The sequence below is a fragment of the Mercurialis annua genome, linkage group LG5, assembly GCF_937616625.2.
Source record: "Mercurialis annua linkage group LG5, ddMerAnnu1.2, whole genome shotgun sequence".
In the NCBI taxonomy this organism is placed as follows: domain Eukaryota; kingdom Viridiplantae; phylum Streptophyta; class Magnoliopsida; order Malpighiales; family Euphorbiaceae; genus Mercurialis; species Mercurialis annua.
Genome location: NC_065574.1, coordinates 5,606,925 through 5,632,068, shown reverse-complemented (window position 1 = coordinate 5,632,068; position 25,144 = coordinate 5,606,925). Strand labels below are relative to the sequence as shown.

Below are 25,144 nucleotides of genomic sequence, written 5' to 3'. Positions count from 1 at the left end.
TTTTACATAGATCTGAAATAAAGTTTTACATCCGTTTCTAAAAAAGTTTTCAAAATGGTTTCAAACGGTTTTTATTTTGCTCTTTTTTATTTTGATTTCTAGCCATGCCTCTGTGTAAGAGATAATATTGTCTTATTTTTATTAAAATATGCTTAATTTCGTATTGAGATATAAAAGTAATATTTTAAATTTTTAAAAGAGATTTTGGCATATTTTTTTTGTGGGTCACTCATGTATACTAAAGCCTTTTTGTTTGAAGAGTAATGTCTAAATCAGGTTTAACAGACCCAGCAGGCCTAGCCCATGACGAGAAAGGCCAAAATGAAACCATCGTTTTCGGCCCCTTCTCCTAAAACCCTAACCCCTAACGCCATTTCAGGCAAAATAACAATCAATAAAACAACAGCCTCTTCTTCTTCTTCTTCTTCCTTTACTCAGCTAATACTGTAATTAAACCGTTAACAATGGCGGCAAAGAAGGAAAATTTAGGCGGTTATGAAGATTACAGTGCATTACAAGAGCTAACAAAGCATCACATAGACTCATTTGATTACATGATTGAACAAGGACTTGAAATTATGTTCAGTACTATCAAGCCTGTCACAATCACTGATCCTTTCACTAACACCGCTATACAACATATCCTTTTATTAATTTGTTTAGTTTACTAACTTTAATTATTATTGTGTTTTTCTTTTTAATTTCCTTGACCTGTTGATTACTGTCATTGAGTCATCCAAAGGTATACGAGCCGCTAAAGGAATTTTCGAAGACGAAGCATAAACGTTTACTTCCATTCGAAGTTAGTTTCTCCATTTTTTTCTATGTTCTTTTATCTCTGTTAATTTTAATTGATTTGGTTGTTTTTTGTGTTTTTATTGTGCGTGAAATAGTGTCGTCAGGCGAAGTTATCGTATACAGGAAGGCTCGAGGCACAAGTTTGTTTCGAGCAGCATGGAAAAGTTGCTGTCAGAGAGAAGTTTAATTTTGGGCAGTTTCCTATAATGTTAAAGGTTTGTGTTTATAGTTAGTTTAAGCCTACAGCTCTTTAGAATTTGATTAGATTTGTTTTCACGACCATCATGTAATTTTAGATGTTGATGGATGTTGCGTTGGAATTAGGGAAAGCATGTTAACATTTGTGGAAGTTGTATCACTGATGTAGAAACATTTGCTTCTTTTGGAAAAATGTATATGTATTTCTTTTGTAATTAAGAAAGCAGGAGCAAAACATGCTTATCATACTATGCTGAATATGGTGTTCTTTTTATATTCTGGTAGACCCATGCAAGGTATTGCAAAATCTTAGGACAAGCTTTTAGCAGTTAATCATTGTAGACGTAGATAAGCATCCTATGTTGATTGAATCATGTATGCTAGAACTTTTATAGTCTTTGGTTGCCTCTACTGATAATATGCTATGCGGGTATCAATTCAGTCAAGGCTTTGTCACTTGTATGGCGCTGATTCCCAACAACTGGTGTCCTTCAAGGAAGAGTCATCAGAGATGGGTGGGTAAGTATGTCAACTTGATTTCAATTGCTTTGAACTTTTTAACACCGTCATTTTTTTTTAATTTTTCATACTATTACTTTTTTCAACACATCGTGTTTCCGGTGCCCTTGAATATTTGATTGCATGAAGATATTCTTACTTTTAATTTTAAATTTTCTAAACCGGTTTGAACTCATATTTCCATTTTGGAACAGAAACGATCAGAATTATTTGATTTCTTCTTTGATGGATTTTCAGTAAAAAAGATTCTAAGATTTTATTCGTTTCTGTTGAGTGCACTAGAATCTTACAAGTCAAAAAGGGGGGGGGGGGGGGGAGTAGATTGAAAAAAGAACTAGTTGTAAAGGGATTGTAAATATATAAGGGTTTTGCTTAAGTATTAATAGCATCAATATGTAGTTGTTCACATAGCGCACTTGATCTTTAATCGCATTTTCTTTTTTGGTCCTATGAACTTTATCTCCCATGCATTATGCTTATTTGATGATATCATTATCATTTGGATTTTATGATTCGATCATATTTGTGGTTTCTTTGTAATTTTATGATACAAACCTACATGTGCTAAGGTGGTGACTGAAAAATTAAGAGAATCGAGTTTATGTTCCTTTTTGTCCCTGTGAAGTGCTTCATATAAACACCTTTCTGCTTAATTTGTTGTGCTTAATGTGATGCAGCTACTTCATTTTAAATGGGCTCGAGAGGGTTGCTCGACTTCTAATTTTGCCAAAGCGAAACTATGTAAGTAATTGGTCTCTGTTACCATAAGCAAATGGCTTACTTTAAGACCTATTTTCTTATCTACAATTTATTGACAATGCTATAAGGTTATCTTTTTTATAATGGTCTTGCAGATAAGTCTATGAACAAATTTTTATGCTTACATAATGCAGTTCTTTGGACATGGTATCTTACATAGGGTGAAATCATATGTATATGTCAAGAATAAAAAATATGGGATAGATTTCCCTTCTTTCAAACACGAAAAAGCTCCTTTCTTTGTTTGTTAATGTTGTGCAACTGAATTATGATTTTATATTTCAGCCAATGAGTACGGTTCGGTCTTCATTTCGTGATCGTCAGGAAGGGTACACTGAGAAAGCAGTTGTTATAAGGTTCTCAACTCATTGATTTTTCAATGTTGATTCTTTATGCTATTTATGAACTAATATATTTTGTGTTACATTTATACATATCTACTGAGTGCTTTGAATAGTTTTATCTCATTGTCTACATCTTAGAAAACCATTCTTGAATTCTTATATGCTATTTAATCGCTCTTATATTGCTATTTTGAATTACCATTCCAGGTGTGTCAGAGAAACTGATGTAGCATTATCAGATCAGTCTTCAATAACAGTTAAGTTATATTACCTTCGTAGTGGAAGTGCAAGGCTTGGATTTTGGTAAGCAATTCTCAGCTGTTTTTTTTTTCATAAGTAATCAATCTTTGCTTGCTGTGGTGGATCTTCAAATTATTATCTTCTTTGATTTGTTTTACAGGGTACATGGAAGAGAATACCTGCTTCCTGTTGGTATAGTTCTGAAGGTATCTTGCTTGTGATTATTTCAACTACATTGCTTAGTTAACTTTACAGCATGTACTGTTTCTGGTTCACGCAGTTAATGTCTTTTTCCTTTTATATGATGAAAGGGGGCCTTTGTATCATAGGTTTCATTTCCAACCAGTACGTTAAATAAAGACTGTGCTTGTGATGCATGCTTTTGTTTTTTAATTTTTAAAAAGAATGTTGGATAATTTACATGTGCTATATGGTTTGATGGTCAGATCACATATGAATAATAGTTTCATCATCATTTAAATTGTGAACATAGTGAACTTGTGCTGAGAAATTTAAAAATTCAGTTTGTTTGAAAATTGGAAATGGAACGGAGTTAGTAACTGAAAATTTTAGATTAACTGTCGGCATGCCCAATCAATATAAGTTGATTAATGTGACAGTTAAGTTTTAGCATGCAAAGTTTTATAGCTTTATGCCATTATCAATTAATTGCATTTACTTTGTTGATTGTTGGTGTAGATTTTCCATTTTTCTCACTCTCAGTATTTAGTGCTTATTGGATAACTGAATTAAATTTTGACTATCGTGAACAGGCACTTTCTGAGACTAATGATCGAGAAATTTATGAAAAGTTAATAAGTTGCTATGACCAGAAACATGAGAAGGTAAAGGGAGCTGTTGGCTCTCAGCTTGTAGGTGAAAGAGCAAAAATTATACTTGATGAAGTTCGGGACTTGTCTCTTTTCACTCAGGAAGAATGTCTGCGGCATATAGGTGCTTATTATGGTGTAACTATGAGTGTCATTTTGATATTTATTTGATTCACGACTAATGTTACTGCGTTTTCCACAGGAAAACATTTCCAACCTGTCATGTATGGGATGGAGAAATCAACTTTTTCTAATGTAAGTTGAATTCAATTGCCTAGGCTATCCTTTGTTTTTTTCAAACTAGAAAAGGAAACATAAAAAGAAAAATATTTGGGGTTCATAACTCATAAGCTCACAAGATTTGTTACTTGGAGTGTTTATTTCCATTAATAATTAGTGTCTTCTCTCTTTCTTTTCCTTGTGCAGGTTGCTCATGCGGTTCTAAAAGAATACATATTTGTACATCTTCACAATTATGATGACAAGTACAATCTACTCATGTTAGTTATATTTTCTCTACTGTCTCTGATTATTTTGTGGCAGTTCTATGTTTAGGCATTTGCTATCAAACATTAAGTTCGTTTCTTTGAGTTGAAGATTTTTTTCTCAGTTTCTCGTCTTGACATGCATTTGACTTTGTGTCTTTAGCTTTATGTTGCAGAAACTTTTCTCCCTTGTAGACCAGACTTCTGTGCCAGATAACCCAGATTCCTTGCAAAATCATGAAGTCTTGCTCCCTGGGCACCTCATTACCATCTATCTTAAGGTAGAAAATTTGAACTGGATCTTTTGGAGTCAATTTTTGATATGGTTTGGCTCTTAAATGTTTGACTTACTTGATGGAAAACGTACGGCTAAATAAATCATTTAGTTTTATTTTTTGAATGGTGAAAAGTATTCGATCATAGTCTTTTTAAAAATCAGGACTAGCCTACTAGGATAATTGACGTTCTCTTCAGTCCATACTCTCTCAAACCAGGGAGCCTCATCAATTCTAGTTCTTCCTTACATTTGTTTTCCTTATATTGCTGTAATGCTTTTGATTGAAGTTCGGATCTTTGCATCTATGGCAATGCGGAGTTTGCATCTTATTAGAAATCATGTAATGTCTTGTAGCAAAATGAATGAAGATGAAGTAGTCATTGGTCAAAAGCTGTGCTTTGCTTGCTATGGATATAACTAATGATAAATTATGTTCTTCTGTTGTCATCGAGCAATTGTTATCAAGTTGAAGTTGTAATGATCCTGCCTATCACTAATGAACTGTCTTTTCTTTCTTGGTTGCAGGAGAAACTAGAAGAGTGGCTGAATAAAGCCAGAAAAGTTATTGTAGATGAAATAGAGAAAAACAAAAAATTTAATTGCCTGTCAGGTATTTACTTTTACGTATTATGCTTTATAATTGCTAGGTTTTGTCTCTCTTCTTGTCCCTCACTCCCCTTCTCTTCTCCTTATTTGCAACTGCAGCTTATATTTTCTGTTTGCTTGTTACGGAGGTTTAAACATTTTTTGCACTTATTTTGGCTTTCATCTCTATGATCTATTGCTAAATTCAAGCTGATGTCAATCAATTGATGGATTTTGTGTTCTAATAGGATTAGAAAGTTTCAGAACCTAGCATGTTCAAATGTGGGAAAATTGTATGGGTTAAGTGTCATTGAAAGTGCTGAGGGTTTAATATTTATTATTTCCTTTTGCAGCATGCTCAGTGCTCTTTATCTCAACTATCTTCTGTTTTTCTGGAGAATAAACTCTTGAGGAATTCGATAAATCTAAATTTGTGGAATTTAGAGGAGTTTTGTTGAGCTAAAATAAGCGCCTAATTGAAATCCTAAAAATACAGTGTTTATCAATCTCTTCTCTGTTTCATTTTTATTTTTTTATTTATCTTTTTCATGTTTCTGAAGGTGGATACAAGTTTTCATAGACACTGATTGCTATATTTCCTACTTGCAACAATGCAGTACCAGATCTGATCAAGGTCATGCATAAAAATCCTTCAACAACAATCAGTTCAGCTGTGGAGAATTTGCTGAGAAGTGGAAGACTAATAACCCAAACTGGGCTAGATTTACAACAGGTATGAACTAGTAGTGGTAGACTCCTTTCTTTTAATTTCACACTTCCAGATATGCTATTTTAATTATTTATCATAATTTCTTTGTTAAATTGCAAATAATTCATCTGAGTAAAATGACCTGCTGAAAGCAATAATAGAAACTCATCTGCTTTTTTAAGGCAACTCATATGACATTGTTCAATTAGCATAACGGGAGTTCAAGAATGAAAAGATGTAATTATTTTTATCCTTTAAGAAACTCTGAATCAATTGAATTTAACTTCAGAATGTAAGGTTAAATCTCTGGATATCATATCTTTGTTTGTAAAACCAAGTTGAAAAAATTGCATTTACAACCTGATATAAACATCTGTTTTTCTACTGGACTGAGTTTGTAAAGTGTATACTGGTTTCTCACATATGTTTTCTATGCGTTAAAGTACATTGTGTACGCACATGCACTCTTGCTGCTTAAGTTTACTCACATAGACTAATAAAAAATATTGATCATCTTGTATGTATTGCTTATTATTATTGTTGTGATGTACTCATTTAAAATGGAGCGAGTCGTTAGCATGTGCATTAAGTACGTGTTAGCCTTTATTTTAACCTATTGTCGATATGTACTTGAGCTGGTTATCTTATTTATCTGTTATCTGTGCTAAAATGGGTGGTTAATTCCGGTGTATTGGCATTCACTAGAGGGCTGGTTTCACAGTTCAAGCAGAGAGGCTCAATTTTCTACGTTTTTTATCTTTCTTCCGAGCTGTGCATCGTGGGGCTTCCTTTGCTGGACTACGCACAACAAGCGTGCGAAAGTTGCTGCCTGAGTATGTAAATCCTTTTCCAATTAATATAGTCCCTTCAAGTAGTATTTCATGTCATCCAAACATTGTAAATTTTTTGGTCTACAGATCTTGGGGATTTCTATGCCCGGTCCATACGCCTGATGGTGAGCCGTGTGGGTTGCTGAACCATATGACTCGCTCTTGTCGTAAGTTATTACAAAATTTCATGGGTATCTGTTTAAATTTAAATGAAATTAATGCATTGGCATTCTAATGGTCCTTTACCCTCGGATGGCATGGAGGTTTAAAAGAATACATGAAACATAGGCTGTGCCTTGCCTTCTATTATAAGGAAGTTTCTAAAATATAGTTTATTTGTATCTTTTTTAATAAGTTAGATTTGTTGTTTTGATGTTCTTCTGTAATCATTCTCCTTTAACTTAATAGGTTTAAAAGAAGAAAAATTTAGGGAAGCATAGCACATTTTTCCCTCTTTCGGTAGAGCTCATGGATTTGGGTCTCAAGTCTGGCATTAGTCAATTTTTTGGTCTCATATCTTAGCAAAATGGCATTCAATGATGTCTTGGCATTACATCTAGTTTAAATTATTTCTTCTGTGAGACATTTATTATCTACCAAAAGAATTATTGGACATTTAAGTTATAAATTCGCTCTTTTCTATCTTTTATCAGGAATTACTTCATACTTCAATTCACATGGAGGTGTTAAAGATTTTTTTGCTACAAGGAAGTCAATTCTTGGTGTTTTGACTACTCTTGGAATGACTTCTTCATTGCCAAAGCTTGTTCAGGCTGGGCCTCCTCAAGTTCTTTCTGTTCTTTTAGATGGCCGTGTTGTTGGATCTTTACCTTCTAGCGAAGTTGCAAAAGTCGTCGCTCATCTACGAAAATTCAAAGTTTCAGCTTCTTCAGTGGTTCGTTTTTATTAACAATCTTCGCTGGTTTTTACTTTGGGGTTCCTTTCATTCACAAAATATCATACTGCAGATTCCTGATGATCTGGAGGTTGGATATATTCCTTTGAGCATGGGCGGTGCATTTCCTGGTCTATATTTATCCACATCGCCTTCCAGATTTATGCGCCCGGTTAAAAATATCTCCATCCCTGCTGAGGATGGTCAAAATGTTGAACTTATTGGGCCATTTGAACAGGTAAAAGCATCTTCAGCATACTCAATAAAGAAGTCGAGGCTATTTATAAAAGAGTTCATCAATCAATCAAGAGTATAATATACTATTTATTATACAAATTAAAATAAATAGTTGGTTTGATTCTCTACATTTGGAGAGCCAAACTGCCCTCTTTATATTATTATTATCATTTAATTAATGATCATTTTCAAAATAAATTTATTACTTATTTTAAGAAAAAAAATTCTTTTTCAACACAAGTGAATAAGAGACTGAGCTATAAGTAAAGAAGAGAGAAAAATAAGTTGATATGTTATGGTAAAAATCTTAATAAAGAGTTATAAATTAACGAGTTCTTAAATTACATTTTTTATTCTATGTATATCAGATGCTTTTTATTTTATACCTAATATTCTTTATTTTAAAGAGTACTGTTGGAGACCATCTAAATGCAGTTTCATTTTTTACTTTTCAAAGGTTAGATAAAGTTCTTCTGATAACAGATAGGATGCTTTAATGCTACTAATAGTTTACTAGCTTGTGGACTTTAGGTGTTTATGGAAATAAGCTGTCCAGATGGTGGAAGTGGAGGGAGAAGTGATGCTTTTCCTGCAACTCATGAAGAAATTCATCCAACTGACATGCTCAGTATTGTGGCTAATCTTACACCGTGGTCAGATCACAATCAAAGCCCACGGAATATGTACCAGTGTCAGGTGTTTGTTAATTTTTTATGTATTTATGGATTTTATGTCAATATGTCTTCATTTTCCTTGACTTTGCTTAAAGAGGTGTATATTACTTTATAACTTATTTTCCTATATAGATGGCAAAACAAACCATGGCCTTCTCTTTGCAATCTCTTCGTTTCCGTGCAGATCAGAAGCTATACCATCTTCAGGTATGACTCGTTTTTATCCTTCTTTTCTTGCTTTCATTGATTCAATAGAACACTTCAGAGAACTTTTCTATACACGATATTATTCTGTAAATTGTTCTATACAATGGTATTCTATAAATTGCTATACACAATGGTATTCTATAAGTTGCTATACACAATGGTATTCTATAAGTTGCTATACACAATGGTATTCTAAAAATTGCTATACACAATGCTATTTTATAAATTGCTATATACAATGCTATTCTATTAAATTGCTATGCGTTTGTTCTCAACTTTCTATGGTTATGGAAAATAGTAGCACTGCTTACTGCCGTGTGTTTGCAGTCATGTGTCCCTCTTATACTTCTATTTAATGATTAACCTATTTGCAAGCGCAAAGAGGTTGACTTGCAATGTTATTTTCAAAATTAAATGAAACGTTACACTTTTTTCCTTCTCTCCTTTACCATGTATACGTGTTATGTTTTTGTTTCTTTCTTTTGAATTGCAATTACATTAATGTTTTCAGACTCCTCAAACTCCCATTGCGCGCACAAGTACATATACCAAGTATTGTGTGGACGAGTTTCCAACTGGGACAAATGCAATAGTTGCAGTGCTTGCATATACCGGGCAAGTATTTTGCTCAATCTTAGTTTCATAATTTAATGTCAGTACACTGATAAATATAATTGCTTGCTGTCATCCAGTTATGATATGGAAGATGCGATGATTCTAAATAAATCAGCCGTTGAACGTGGAATGTTCCATGGACAAATATACCAGGTTTGCACTTGTAAAAAGAAATGCTGATCACCTCTGTGGATTAATAGATAGTTGAAGTTTACTTTTTCTGGCTCTCGGCCTGTTGAGCCTATTTTTCAATTAGCTTCTCTTTTCAAAATACTGCATATTCCTCATTAGGCTCTTCTTCTTTGAAAGAGTATTGCAATACAAGTTCTAAAATTCTCCTAATTGTTTCTCTGGTCTGAATTTTTAATTTGTTATTTTCATGTTCAAATTTTTTATGCATGGGCATTATATGAAGACATTCTCCTGCTAATTAATCACAAGCGTTTATTTCTCTCTTCTTTTAATAATCTTTGTACTTGTGAGGGGTTGTCAAAATTTGATTTGCATGCTAAATTGTATGTTTATTTTAGTTAGTAACTACTCTGTGTTCCTTCAAATGTTATATGTATCACTGTTTTTCGCAGACAGAGACAATTGACTTGTCTGAAGAGGGTAGCAGGTCTGATCGAGCCCAAAGAATGTTTAGAAGAAGTAACCTTGACAAGTCGTCGCACTCTGTCCTTGATTCTGATGGACTTCCATATGTTGGTCAGGTCAGCCCTTAATTTCTAGTTTCTACTTTGCACTCCATCCAGTCTTTTTCTTCTTTTTGGTTGATTTCCATAAGATCTCTACTGACAAATTTCTTCGCTAAATTTCCAGATACTGCATCCAAATGAACCATATTATAGCATTTATAATGAGATTACAAATACAGCAAGAACCTACAATCTAAAAGGTTCAGACCCTGTTTTTGTTGACTATGTTGCTGTTGATACAAAAAACAAAAAGAATCTTCAGAAGGTAATTGCATATTCTTTGATCTCTGCCACATCATCTGTCAAGTGCACCCGAAGCCTTTATATGTTTCAGTTACTTGGGGTATTCTTTTCCCAATAATTTTCTGTTTCTTTTCTGGATTAGGTGAACATTCGTTTTCGAAAACCCAGAAACCCTATTATTGGTGATAAATTTAGCAGTAGACATGGGCAGAAGGGTGTCTGCTCCCAGTTATGGCCAGATATCGATATGCCATTTTCTGGAAATACTGGAATGCGCCCAGATCTGATTATCAATCCGCATGCATTTCCTTCAAGAATGACAATTGCCATGCTTTTAGAATCCCTTGCTGCTAAGGTATAGGAACTAAAAACTAAGGTTTTTCATTCTGCAAATGCAGAAAATTAGCGTTTTGTTTTAGGTTACTCTCTGGAAAATGATTTGTGCTTAATGTTTCAGGGAGGTAGTTTGAACGGAAAATTTGTGGATGCCACGCCATTTGCTAGTTCAGTAAGAGAAGATAATGGGAAAGAAGCCAAATCAGAACTTGTAGATGATCTTGGTAACATTCTGAGATCTCATGGGTTTAACTATCATGGCGTAGAGGTACTATATAGCGGTGTATATGGAACGGAACTCACATGTGAAATATTTATCGGGCCTGTTTATTATCAGCGTCTTCGCCACATGGTTTCTGACAAATTTCAGGTATGATCTTCCACGTTGCTCATAGTTTTTTTAGGTCATAATGCAAGTGCTTTTCGAAGACTTACTATCAATATCTTGAGATTTTAACATCTTCCTTCTGCCGTGTAACGGTTATGCAGGTGCGGTCAACAGGAACAATTGATCAAATTACAAGACAACCTATCAAAGGAAGAAAGCATGGTGGAGGTATTCGATTCGGAGAAATGGAACGAGATGCCATGCTTGCTCACGGTGCAGCATATTTGTTACATGACAGGCTCCATACGTGTTCTGATTACCACATTGCTGATGTTTGTTCTTTATGCGGAAGCATACTCACAACATCTTTTATACAATCACAGAAGAGAGTCGTTCGGGATATTGGTGGATTACCACCGGCTAGGGCTTCCAAAAAGGTAACTTGCCATGCGTGCCAAACAAGCAAGGGGATGGAAACAGTTGCCATGCCTTATGTGTTTAGATACTTGGCTGCTGAATTAGCAGCCATGAACATTAAAATGAATGTTCAGTTGAGCAGCGGGGCTGGACGATGAGCCTATTCCTGCAAAAAAAGACGGTATTTATAATTTTTGATTCAATTTTGGTCCATTACTTCTTGGATTTCCAAGTTATATGGTAGGCTTGAGGAATTTGAAAAGCTTGTATTGTATATTGAATAGGGGGAGTGAGGAGAGGGTTTGATAGGGGAATTGGTGAATTTGTACACAAGAGTTCTTGTATCTACATTTTGTAACACACTCCTTGTCAAATTTGACATGGTTTCTCTATTGTAGAAGTTTAAGGAGTTAAAAAGTTAATACTAAATTAACCTTATTTTTTCTCTCAAAAAAAAAATTAACCTTATTTAGATTATGCCCTTGTATACATTAATGTTTGAACTATGACTAGGAGAAATTCTATTTAAAAAAATAATCAAATTTGTAGGCCATCATTTATGTTTATGTGAGGATAGATTTTTTTTTTTGAATTCAGTTCATTACAACAATGTCATATCAATAACAAAATTTGCGTTAATTTTGAGCATTATTTACCAAAGGCAAGCTCCATTTTAATATTAGAGCATCTCCACTTTAGTGTTAAAAATATTTCACAATGCTATAATTTAGCATTTAGTATAAAAAATATATTTTTATTCTATCTCTTATGCAGAATATGGCTTATGTTATAAATTTTGTATCAAATTTATTAGAAAGTTTAGCATATTGCCAAATTATATAAGGGTTAATTTCACATAAAATCACCATCTTTACACGTTTTTTCATTTTAATCACGTCCTTTAAAAAGTGTCAAATAAAATCACCACCTTTTAATTTTTTTGCAAATCTATCATGAATGTGAAAATTTAGTGTAATTTTGTTGACTTGACAACCGGAATCAATAAGAAAAAAGTAAGAGGAATTTATTTTGTGTGTCAATAGAGGATTAGTTATATTAAAATATATATTTGGGAGGAAAAAGACGTTGAATTTTACTCATCGATGATAGATTTGCAAAAAAATAAAAGGTGGTGATTTTATTTGACACTTTTTAAAGAACGTGATTAAAGTGAAAACACGTGTAAAAGTGGTAATTTTATATGGAATTAACCATTATATAATATTTAAATTATTTATAAATTTGTCATAAATAATAATGATAAAAATAGCATATTGCAGTAGAGTGAAATTCAATAATGTGCTATATTTTATAATTTTATTTTATTTTGTGCTAAAAATAGCATAAAAATAGAACATGCAATGAAAATGCTCTTAGGTGTTTTTTTTAAAGAAAAGGGGATTAAAGGGCTTGGCAATGGTTTCACTTGGTTCATCTTCAAGTATTTTGCGGAAAGTTAACTTTCCAAAAGGTATATTTGTCTAGAAAATTTAACTTTTTAGGAAATTTAAAATAATTTGTTTGTTTTATTTTAACATATAATACTATTAATTTTTAATTAAAATTTTATAATTTTATATATTAATATTGATAACAATTGAATTAAAAAATTCCCACTTCTAATAAAAAAATCAATTAAAAAAATGATTTATCGTTTATCTATCCTTGTTTAGTAATTCAAATATAATTTAAGTTGTCTACATACTAAAATTAAAAATTAATAGTTTGGTAGTTTGATTATGTGTAAATATATATAAAGGTTGTCGGTATGATATTATTAAAAACAATAATTTTATTGTAAATATATTATAAAATAAAATAGACATATATTTTATGAATGGGATAAAATAAAAATACTTATGATTTTTAGAAAAATTTAAAGAAGTTGGATAAAAGTATGATATTTAGAAATTTCAATCTATTTGAGTTTTGTCATGAAAGTTATTTTCCTAGAAAAAGAAGTCAAACTCTTAATATTTCGAAGAAAAAAAACTAACTAAATTTTGAAACAAATTTATTGGCTACTTTTCCAAAAACTGTATTTTCTCGATCAAAAAAATTCCAACCAAGCGAGGCTTTATGTAAGAACAAACAAATGACTTTCAAGAAATTAAATAGATAAACAAAATATTTAATTGTATTTGACGGTAAAAATTATAGTCAAATTAAATCATCCCACTTTAAAACTTTAAATGACTACGTATATATATATGGTTGAACTTACAATCCCATTTAAATTAGGAGAGCGTCTTATAACTCAGGTGCATATTAAAACAATCCTTATTATATTTAATTCCAATACCATGGTAATTAAAATTTCAAAGTTAAAAATAAATTTTATTTAATTTGTAGGATATTTAAATTGATTTATAATCAAATATTTTTTAAACTTTTATAAAGTCTAACTACTTTTTAAATTTGAACTTTTGTTTTTCTATTAATTCCAACCAATTTTTTTTAAAATTTTATAATTATGTTCAGTTTGAAAAATATTATAAAAAATATATTTTTATAATTTTGTCCAAAATTCTGAGTTTTTTTCTTAATTTCAAACATTTGCATTCTTTATCAATTACTGATAAATTTAAAATTTTGTCTAAATTTAAAAAAAGAATTATTACTAAAATTTGGTCGCAATTAATTAGAAAACGTAAAAGTTTGAATTTAGAAAATGAGATTTAAAATTGTGGACATAATTGTATTTTTTTTAAATTGAACGTAATTGTAAAAATTAAAAGGTTCTTCTCAAAAGTTTGGATTTGAAAAATAATTTGACCGTTTTATAATGTATGTATATTATATTAGATCTGAGCAAATTACTATAAGTTACCTCATATTTATTATAATTCATAGTTTGATACCCCATGTTTGAAAATCAAACGATTTGGTACCTCAGTTTTGATTTTGTAAACTATAAGAACCTTCTGTTAAATATAGATACTTAATTGTTAACGAAATGAAATATAAGATGCCAAATCGTTTACATGATTAGAACTGAAGTACCAAATCGTTTATATAATTGAAACCGAGGTACCAAATCGTTTGAAAATAAATTTCAAATTATTAACGGAACTAATAGAAGGGCCTTATAGTTTACAAAATCAAAATTAAGGTATCAAATCGTTTGATTTTCAAATAAAGGGTACTAAACCGTGAATTGACAAATATGAGGTATTTTAGAATAATTTGCTCATTAGATTTTTATAATAATATATGTTTTTTTTTTGAGTTTTTGATATTATCTAGAGAGATATTTTTAGGTAGATTCAGTCTACCACGTCATCCGTGGACTAACCTATCACATTATGACATGTCATTAAAATAATTGTACTATTGTAATTTTGTTTATTATTTATTTACACTTTTGATAATGGTATTATGATAGTGTTATTATTTTAATGACGTGTCATAATATGATAGGTTTAGTGCACATATGTCGTGGTGAACTGAGTTTACCTAAGAATTTCTCATTATCTAGATCAATTTTATTTAATGATGTTTTTTTTTTCTGTTTTTAACTCAGAATGCAACATTCTTTTTTAAAAAAAATTATGAAAACATTACTATAATCATCAAGATGAAATATTATTTTCTTTATAAAGCTGCTGCAGTTAAAATATTTTAACTTTATTTTAAATCCTTAAATTATCAATATGAAAAGGAAACGTATAAAAGCATGGTTGTTAATTATATTTGAAGTAAAATACATAACTTTAAATGCTTTTTTATCTCTAAAAAAATGATTTTTTATATATGACTATAGCATAGATTTAAATATTATAAATTCAGGAAAATTCAAAATAAATTAGTTACTAATCATCTATATAAAACTATTTTAGAAGCAATTTTAATATTTAGTAATATATTTCTTTAATACTTTTATTTCTTAAAACTATTTTATTTTTTGTAAAATCCATTTAAATTATTTAAAATGGTGAAATTATTATGATTATAATTTGTATATTTTTTTTAAAATAAGTAATTTTTATTAGAGAAAAACTATTATTTTATAGATTAATTTATGAAATTATATTATGAACTAAATACAGAACTTTTAAAAATCAAATAATAAATATTTTAATGGATTAAAGTAATTTTTTGTCAAATTAAATCTTTTTTCTTAAATTGTTAAAAAAATGTTAAAATTTATTCTTAAAATCCGAACTAAGACAAAAAAGAAAATTAAGTTGAATTAATAAAATTGAGAGGAAATAAATAAATAATACCCAATAAAAAAAGTTTTTGTTTCCTATATGTACAAGGCTTCTCTCTATTTCACCTCTCCAAATCACACCAGGTTTCTTTTTTTTCTCTCTCTCAATACACTTTCCTGTTCTATTGTACACAATTCTTAATTATAATTGTTAATTGTTAATTTGATTATAATTGGGTTTTTTTAGGTGGGCAGAACAGAGGGAAGATCTGATGTACTCGCTGGTGGATCTTTATTTAACGCAAGATCATGATGGCCCTTGAAAACCAAGGTACCCTTTCCTTTGGCTTAATTTTGATGGGCTGTTTTAAATTTTGTTAATTTTTGTTTCTTTTTCATGATCTAATTTCAATGTTTTGGGTGTTTTTATGTGCTAATTGTAATTGAATTTGTATGTTTGGATCATTGGGTTTGGTTTTATGTTTGTGTAGTAATGTAATTCAGTGGTTTTGTCTGATGGGTTTCTATTATAATGCTTTGTTTAATTGTAAAGACATAAGCTTGAATTTGTTAGCTTCCTTGTTTTTAAGTGGTGGTTAGTATCTGTGATCATACTGTTACTCAAGTTTTTGTACTGAATTGTTGTTGTTTATGGTGTTGAGATTGACTTTGTTGTTAATTAGGATTCTTTTGTTCTTTAGATGGGTAGTGGAGACACTGGTAACACTTGAATGCTCAAACCGTTGAACGCTTAGTTTCGCAACTTCTGTCTCTTTCTATGTTTGTCATTGATTTGAGGTTTCTGGAAAGTAGCATGTGCTTGTAATGCAGTACAGTGCTTAAGAATGGAAATATTTTGCAGTTTTTACTAAGGATATTTTGTAATTTGCTAAAGATTTCCGTAATTGTGTCCTACTTTCTACCAGAAACCTCATATCTTGAGTCGGAGGTAGTGTTGCATGATTTGCATGGTTGTGTCTTGTGGTCAAGCTACATTCTTTGTTAAGCCTACTCGTCATCTGCTAAACCAACTGTGTTTAACAACCTATAAGATGGACTAATTGGCGAAGACTCACTGGCCAATGGCTTAGCTTTCAGCAATCAGTAAATAACTGTGGGCTTTGAAGAAATTGTGCAGGATCATATTTGAGAAGCTGTGAATTGTAGCTTCTTTAGACTGACTCTAGAGATCCTTCCCTCTAGGGACACAAACCTTTTTTTCTCTAGATGGATGCTTTTCTAGTAGAGAAAGTTGTTTATTGTAATGGTTAGAGTATGGTTTCTTAACCACAAAGTTTAAAATTCAAGCCTTGAAAGCTGCCACTCCATGTAAAAATGTTGAAGAACAACATTGTCTTTATTTTTCTTTCCACTATCATGCTTTAGCAGGATTGCAATAATGATGGCCATTTCAGGAAAACCTTAATCGTGGGTTTCGATCACTTTCAGTTGCCTTCTTTAGTTGTTTCCCATTGCCTTGCGCCTATTAGCATTATCTATAACAAGCCTTTGTTACTATGACTTACGTATGTGTCATTACCCAGCTTCACTCTTTTCATTTTGTATTCTCTTTAATTTCTATTTTGTACTTGTACCTGGTGTTGTTTTTTTTTTCTTTTCCATTTTGGTAGAGATGGACAGTTGGTTATGGTTGATGATGATGATATTTTCTGATTTCATTTTTTTCTCAAGGTTTGTTGCTTTCATTTTCTACTGCAGAAACTATTCAAAGGAGCTGTGAGGCATCTTTTAAATGCCTCCAGACTAAGGGATTTCCTTACGGGAATCCAGTAGATATCTTTCCAGAGCTTAAAGAGGAAATAAGTGTTCACCTAGGTGGGGATGTTGTGGAACCAGTTCACGCGGTAAATAGTGAATATCTTGAAATTCCGAGTGAATTTCACACCAAACCTACCTACCATCATGATTTTGGTTCATGGTCGACCTTCTATCCTGACTCTCAAAAGGTGCAGCAGTTCCAAGTTAATTCCTTTGAGAGCCAATATTATCCCTTTCCTATGGAAACTCAATTTCCGTATGCCCCATATAATATGTATTCTCAAGGCTACCCATATGAGCTACACTTCCAAGATTTTCAGTATTTTGTAGTAATCGACTTTGAGGCTACTTGTGACAAGGAAAAAAATCCCCATCCACAAGAGATAATTGAGTTTCCATCTGTCATTGTGAGCAGTGCAACTGGCCAATTAGAAGCATGTTTCCAGACATATGTGCGGCCAACTTGCAATCAACACCTAAGTGATTTCTGCAAGGATCTGACTGGCATCCAGCAAATCCAGGTAATGTTTGCCTTGTTTATGTGAAGTTAATGTGCATATATGTATTGTGTATTGTCAGTTTCCACTTCATGTTTGGAATGACCATTGAAGTTTGATTTCTCTGTAGCTGCAATGTTTTATGCTCTTTCCATGTGAAATTTACTCTTGGAACCAATTTAGAGCATTGGTGGAATGGCGTTTTCATTTTTTGTTGGATAGGCTACTTGTGCAATGGGCTTCAATTTTGGCATCCATGTTATCACGAAGATGCATTTATCTTCTGTAATGCTTATCTTATTTTTGCCTCTGTGTTGTACCAGGTAGACAGAGGTGTTACTCTTAGTGAGGCACTTCTCAGGCATGACAAATGGCTTGAGAAGAAGGGGATTAAAAACACCAACTTTGCTGTAGTAACATGGTCAAACTGGGATTGCCGGGTGATGTTGGAATCTGAGTGTCGATTTAAGAAGATCAGGAAACCCCCATATTTTAACAGGTAATTAGATATTGATCCGAAATTTTGCATGATAGATACATGTGCTTTTTGTAAATAATACTTCAAATGAAAAAAATTATCTGATACAAACTTAGCATCATCAATTAGTAAGTACTTTTTCTATTCATCTAACTTGAATGAATTTGCTTGTGGATTTTACATCTATCAGGTGGATCAACTTGAAAGTTCCTTTCCGCGATGTATTTGGCGGTGTTTGGTGCAATTTGAAGGAGGCTGTGGAGATGGCAGGCCTAGCATGGCAAGGCCGTGCTCACTGTGGCCTGGATGATGCCAAAAACACTGCTCGCCTACTCGCTCTCCTCATGCACAGAGGGATCAAGTTCTCCATCACAAACTCACTGATGTGGCAAACAACCGATTGTTCATTGGCATGGAAGCCGTCCCCCGACAGCCAGCCCTCACCCTATCAACCCTACAAAATGAAGGAAGTGCAAGTTCCAGTTTTGCAATATTTTCCTATATGTTACTGTGGAGTGAAGAGCAGCAAAGCCATGATCCGTAAGCCTGGGCCGAAGCAGGGAAGCTATTTTTATGGCTGTGGCAACTGGACTGCTGCTCGAGGTCCTCGCTGTCAGTACTTCGAATGGACATCTACCTGATTAAAATTATCGAAAGACTTCATTATCTTTCATGGTTTCGTCCTAAACTTTATAGGATGTCATATGTAAAAAAAAAAGAACTAAAAAAAAAAAGAGAAGGCGGTGGGGTTGTCCTCAACGGCTAGGGATCGTTGGCTCAGTTGCTCGAGTGTGTTCTGATGAACATTTAAAGTAGGGGAGCTACAACTTGTAAAGCTGACTTATTGTTGACAAACTGGGAATGCTGAAAAGAATGGGTAGTTAGGATATGGATTTTACAAGCCAGACTTGGTAAATTATCTTTTATCATAAATTATCTTGTGAGTGAGATAGAGACTGTTGAAGTTTCCTATGGATTTCTAATGGTAATATGGGCAGAATTCTTGCCCTTAGTTTGCTACTCCATGTTGCATCTCTTTTTGATTGTCAATCATTTGTTCAAATTCTTTTTGAACAAAGGTTCATGGCGGTCGATGAACTTGTGCATTGGAATTAATTAATCTTTTCTTGGTCATTTTAATCGACTAAAAACAATATTCTCCATTTTAATGTCAATTAAGGATAAATTGGACCGACATGGTTCTTGAACTCTTCCGTTTTGTATAGTTGTTTCCCTTAATTTAAAAATGGCTTAATTCCTTAAAAAACCCCCACCTTGTACTTTTTCTTCGTTTATACCCTGACCTTGTAAAAACACCATTTGTACCCAATTTTGGGTTTTTATGTTTCATCTCTACCCAAAAGCATTAAATTGTACTTTTTTTCATTTGAAAAAGAGTCTAAAACATACTTTTTTCTATTTTAAAATATACAAATAAATCCTTAAACTTAAAAAATAATCAAATACATCCAAATAATTAATTAATTTTTTTAATTTGATAAAATAATAAAAAATTAAAAAAAATTATTATTATTTTTAATTTTTTTTGTCGGAAATATTTTTAAAAAATTAAAAAAAATTCGAAATATTTTTTAAAAAAATTATAATTATTTTTAATTTTTTGAAAAAGATGGTATTTTTGTACTATTAATAACATTAATATCTAATTCGTATATAAGTTAAAAATGAAGGATTGTTTTAAACTTTTTTTCAAATGAAAAGAGTACAATTTAATGCTTTTGGGTAGAGATGAAACATAAAAACTCAAAATTGGGTACAAATGGTGTTTTTACAAGGTCAGGGTATAAACGAAAAAAAAATGCAAGGTGAGGGTTTTTTAAGGAATTAAGCCTTTAAAAATATAGAATATTGTTTTTAATTGATTGAAATCATTAAGTGTGAGTTAAATTGATGCACAGTTCTAGAAACTGTGATATCCTTTGCACCTTTCATTTTAGGGGCTAGCATGGTGCGGTTCGGTTTAAAAAATTCAAAATCAAACCATAATTTAAGTTGGCAAATAAATTTTGCAATAAAACTTCTTTATTATCAAATTTGTTAATATATATTTTCAAGTCAAAGCCAATATACCAAAAAGAACTAAATTTCTATAAAAGGAATATTATTTTATTACATTAATATATAATTTTTCTTTCTCTCTTATTAACTACTTTTTGTGAGTAATGGAGTGATGACATATAAATTGACTAAATAGTTAAGTGTGGATGGAGTTACTTGAAACATAAAAAGAACATTTGGCAACAATAATGAAAGATCAGTGTTATTCCTCTAATTTTGGTACTTAATTTCCGGGAACAAACATCTGCCATCAATAATTTCCCATCTCTTAATTGTTAACAAAAATGTCCACCAAGAAAAGGAAGAAAAAGTTTACCAATTCATTATACTTGTTGCAATATTGCCCTTCCAATTTGAACATTTATTGTCCCTGAAGTTGTTTTTCTTGCAATATTGCCCTTTCAACTTGAAGCATTATTGAACAAAATGGATGCAGCAAAAAGAGCAATGTGTACAGATGATCTGTTTAATCCTCTTACTACAACATTCATGCAAAGCTGTGTTATGCTTCTGATTTCTCATTTTTTTCATGTTGTTCTCAAGCCCCTTGGACAACCAGGACCTATTGCACAGATTTTGGTACATTTCTATAACTTATAATCTTTCATGCTCATTAGTATATTTTGTCAATTTACAGCGTTTTGAATCATAGGATATAATGTAAGAATGAATGTATAGCTACGTAGTACGGAAACGGGGAACGCCCTGAAACGGAAAAAGACTAAATAACATTTTCTATGAGAATAGTTTGTAAAAATAGAGTTTCAGAAAGTTAAGGGATTTGGAATTTTTTATAAAATTTCTGAATACTGAAAGTTTTGCAGTTCTAGAAAGCCTCCGGATACGGAAATTTTTGGAGTTTCAGAAAGTTTCCGGATATGGAATTTTCGGAGTTTCAGAAAGTTCCCGGATACGGAAATTTTCGGAGTTTCAGAAAGTTCCCGGATACGGAAAGTTGCAGAGTTTCAGAAAGTTTCTGAATACTAAATTTTTTAGAGTTTCAGAAAGTTTCCGAATACTATAAAATTTTGAAGTTCCAGAAAGTGTTAGAAAGTTCCCTAGTTTGTGGAAACGGAAAGTTTCGGAGTTTCATAAAGTTTCTGGAAATGGGAAGTTTTAAGAAGCATTTCCGTAAATGGAAATGAAATACTGACTCGTAGGATTCGAGAAGTTTATGTGCAATATCGAATTTCAGTATCTAAATTGAGATGATATGATGTTTTTTGTCAGGCAGGATTGGTGCTAGGTCCTTCATTCCTAAGTCGTATCAGCAGAGTGAAAGACTTATTCAATCAGCCTAATGTCAACGATTACAACTTAGTTATTTCATTCATTTTCCGAATTCTTTTCATGTTCTTGATTGGTCTGGAGACAGATATTCCTTTCATAACTCGCAATTTTCGCCAAGCAAGCATCATTGCATATGGAGGCCTAACTGCTTGTGCCATATTCGGAGCAGCTATCACTTTGTTTGTCATCAGAATGCTGATCATAAACGAGCATAAATTTGTTTTCGCGCATTTAATGATGATAATCCTAGGAAGTTCAGCTTCTCCCGTAGTGATTCGGTTATTAGCAGAATTGAAATTCGAGACTGCTGATGTAGGCAGATTGGCAATATCTTCATCTTTGATTAATGAAATGTCTTGTATGATATGGTATGATTTAGTTATAGCTTTCACGTCAAGAAGAATGTTTGGTAATGGAATATTATGCCTTCTTTTTACTGCTATAAACACTATTCTGAATAGATTCTTAGCTATTTGGTATAACAGAAGAAGACAGAATCAGAAATATCTGCCAAATACTGATGTATTAACCATTTTATCACTCATTATATTCTTTTCTTTTATTATCGAAGAATTCGGATACAATAGTACTATTTCTTGTTTCTTTGTTGGTCTGATGTTTCCGAGAGAAGGAAAAACAACTCGGACATTGTTGCATATACTTACGTACTCGGTTAATAACTTCATTCTTCCCATCTACTTCGGATTCAATGGCTTCCGATTCAACATAAGTTACCTGAACAATACTATCAATTTCATAGTTGTTGTTATGGTGATATTGCTCAGCATTGGTGGCAAGATCATCGGAACATTAGTCGCTTGCCATTATCTGAAGATCCCACGGAATGAGGGAGTGATTCTTGCTTTTATACTTAACTTGAAAGGTCATGGCGAACTTCTGCTCATCGATGTAGTCCCCAAGACTAAATCCTTTGTAAGTTTAAATTTCTTGAACTAGCATATTTTTGCAATTTAATCGCGTTCTTAGAAGTTGGTAAATGAATACACCATCTACCATTTCTTGGCAAACTTATTGAAAATCCATGAATAATTGTTGGCGTGGAAGCCGGATTATTTAGGCAATATCTTCTACTTGTATCAGGTTTTATGTTACTTTCAAATTTCCGACAAATCTGAGACTCATTCAGATTCTGATTATCTTTACAGGAATGGTGGGATGATAACTTTCACAATTTGGTGATAATAGTAGTAGTGCTCAACACAATAATTTCAGGACCGATAATATCTTGCATATTAAATAGAGAAGAGAAATATTTTTCTCACAGACGAACTTCACTCGAATTTGATGATCCCCCGAGTGAACTTCGGATGCTAGTTTGTGTTTATAGCTCGGGACATATCTCGTCAAAAATCGGACTAATCTCAGCGTTGAGCGGTTTCCCAGGATCTGCTGTGATACCATATTTGATGCACTTAGTTGAGCTACCAAAGAAACAGAAGAAGAAAAAGTTGATGTATCATGAGTTAGAAGATGGAGAGCAATTTAGTGATGAAGATGATTATGGTGGAAGTGATGTTCATGAGATAAATGATGCTGTGGATGCTATTACAGTAGATACCAAAATTAACATTTTCCGAAAGAGAATCATTTCAAGTTTCGGAAGTATGTACGAAGAAGTATGCAATAAAGCCGAAGACTTTCGTGTATCGATCATTATTCTAACGTTTCATAAGCACCAGCGCCTTGACGGGCAAATGGAGAATGGAATAGAGGGTATCAGAATCACTAACCAGAAGATTCTTCACCATGGTCCGTGCTCAGTTGGGATTTTTGTGGATAGAGGACAGACTGGTTTTCAACAACCTACTCCTGAATCAGAGCAAAATGTAGTAACATTGTTTTTCGGAGGTCCTGATGATCGCGAAGCATTGGCGTGGAGTAAAAGAATTGCCTGTCATCCTCAGGTTAAACTGACCGTCATCCGTTTCCTACAAGTACCGTCAGGAGAGCAAGGCATTGCTTCCAACAGGATTGATGAAGACGAATTTTTGACAATATCAAGCTCTCAGGTTGAAAACGCGTTAGACAATGTGCTAATTGATGATTTCTGCAACAGGTAAATACATCCTGAAGCTAAACTTTTTACTATATTAAACACATAGAGGGAGATTCAGATTCTAAGTCGTACATACACTATATTCAATCAGTGTGTCGAAATCTTGGCGTTTTCAACACAGAAACTTTATTTTTAACATAGAAAACTTTAAAATAACATCATTTCATTGCACCCGTATCCAAATGTACTGTTTTCCTATATCCGTACAATATCGAATATAACTCGTAACAGTACAGAATTTCGCACCGAATCAAATTACTGATCATTCTTGTTTCTTCTTATCAGATATGTAGCCTCAGGTCAAATTCAATACAGAGAGAAACATGTGAGCAACGGTCAAGAAACAGTTGAGATTCTGAAAGAACTAAAGAATTTGTATACACTGATCATAGTAGGGAAGGGTGAAAGAGGATTTTCGCCATTAACAACAGGTTTAAGTGACTGGGAAGAATGTACAGAGCTAGGAAATGTGGGTGACCTTTTAGCTTCTTCAGAATTTGAGATTAGTGCTTCAGTTTTGGTCATTCAACAGCATAGGCATACAAGGAATACTAACCATCTCATGGATGATTAGTTTTTGTTTAGTTATAAATATATTAGTAGCTTAGTTTTTAGTGTAGTTTAGCTGCAAAAATGTAAATCTTTTTCTATGCTAATTGTTCAATCTTGAACTACAATCTTGATTGTTTATTATTGGCTCATATGATTGGTTCGTATGATAAAGGTGAGCATTTGATCTGTCCGGGTTTTTAACCTTCAAAACAATTTAATCAGTCGACCAAATGCTCAAAATTAATTAGACTGAAATAAAAAAAAAAGTGAAACTAAATAGGTCAGTAATTCGGTCAGTCCGGTTAAAACCGACAAAAAAAGGAACAAAAATAATTTTAATTGTGGTTAATTTGGATAATTCGAATCGATAAGAAAAAACCAAAAAAAAAATCAAAACTGAATGCAAACCTTAAACCGAATAAAACCGATTGAAAATTCGATTTGGTCGGTATTTTGCTCACCCCTAACTGTGATATTGTAATAATCTCTAAAAAGATGAAATGATGAATCTTGAAGGATATAAAGATCAAGATGCTTACCGGCATTCAAAGACTGTATAAAAAAAAATATAACTGCACTTTTTCATAATTTAATTTAGTCATCATTATTATCTACATTTTTGCTATATCATTCTGCATTTAGTATAAAGTCATTCTATAATACTCTATTATTAATAAACTATATACTATATCAAGTATCAATTATAAAGTTTAAAGGCAAAATTCATACGGAAACCCATGTATTATACCACTTTTATTCCGGAATCTCCTATTTCAAATTTGTTCACGTTCAAATTCCTCTACTTAACAAAATCAAATTTTCACACCCTTACGTGGATGGAAAATGGCGAGTGGTCACACTTTCCGTTAATGAGAGTGAAAAGAAAAAGATAGTGACATGATATTTATTTATTTTTAATAAATAATGATATGGTAATTGTTTTTTCATATTAATGGTGACATGGCAATATTAAGTCAAAAAAACATGCTGAGTGGACTTCTTTTCTTTCTCAAAC

At 32.3% G+C, this 25,144-nt stretch overlaps 3 protein-coding genes across 3 annotated transcripts; all 3 read left to right on the top strand.

Moving 5' to 3' along the window:
* Window positions 1-371: 371 nt before the first annotated feature.
* Window positions 372-11,662, top strand: LOC126681232 (DNA-directed RNA polymerase I subunit 2). The gene is made up of 27 exons (XM_050376715.1): window positions 372-639; window positions 723-802; window positions 894-1,013; window positions 1,439-1,515; window positions 2,193-2,256; window positions 2,560-2,630; window positions 2,826-2,921; window positions 3,019-3,064; window positions 3,632-3,812; window positions 3,891-3,943; window positions 4,115-4,188; window positions 4,337-4,454; window positions 4,976-5,060; window positions 5,653-5,768; window positions 6,450-6,577; window positions 6,662-6,741; window positions 7,228-7,469; window positions 7,543-7,707; window positions 8,238-8,402; window positions 8,513-8,587; window positions 9,099-9,202; window positions 9,280-9,355; window positions 9,787-9,915; window positions 10,025-10,165; window positions 10,286-10,498; window positions 10,601-10,849; window positions 10,969-11,662. Exons 1-27 carry the CDS (start codon window positions 465-467, stop codon window positions 11,380-11,382), a joined length of 3,537 nt encoding a protein of 1,178 aa, XP_050232672.1. The 5' UTR covers window positions 372-464; the 3' UTR covers window positions 11,383-11,662.
* Window positions 11,663-15,438: 3,776 nt separating this feature from the next.
* LOC126681332 (uncharacterized) lies at window positions 15,439-19,151 on the top strand. Its single transcript, XM_050376874.2, has 5 exons — window positions 15,439-15,521; window positions 15,625-15,708; window positions 17,097-17,677; window positions 17,977-18,152; window positions 18,322-19,151. The coding sequence occupies exons 2-5, from the start codon at window positions 15,687-15,689 to the stop codon at window positions 18,770-18,772; spliced, it is 1,230 nt and encodes a 409-aa protein (XP_050232831.1). The 5' UTR covers window positions 15,439-15,521; window positions 15,625-15,686; the 3' UTR covers window positions 18,773-19,151.
* Window positions 19,152-20,398: 1,247 nt separating this feature from the next.
* On the top strand, window positions 20,399-24,254 carry LOC126680465 (cation/H(+) antiporter 2-like). Its single transcript, XM_050375592.2, has 4 exons — window positions 20,399-20,789; window positions 21,441-22,433; window positions 22,667-23,577; window positions 23,863-24,254. The coding sequence occupies exons 1-4, from the start codon at window positions 20,637-20,639 to the stop codon at window positions 24,149-24,151; spliced, it is 2,346 nt and encodes a 781-aa protein (XP_050231549.1). The 5' UTR covers window positions 20,399-20,636; the 3' UTR covers window positions 24,152-24,254.
* Window positions 24,255-25,144: the final 890 nt, after the last annotated feature.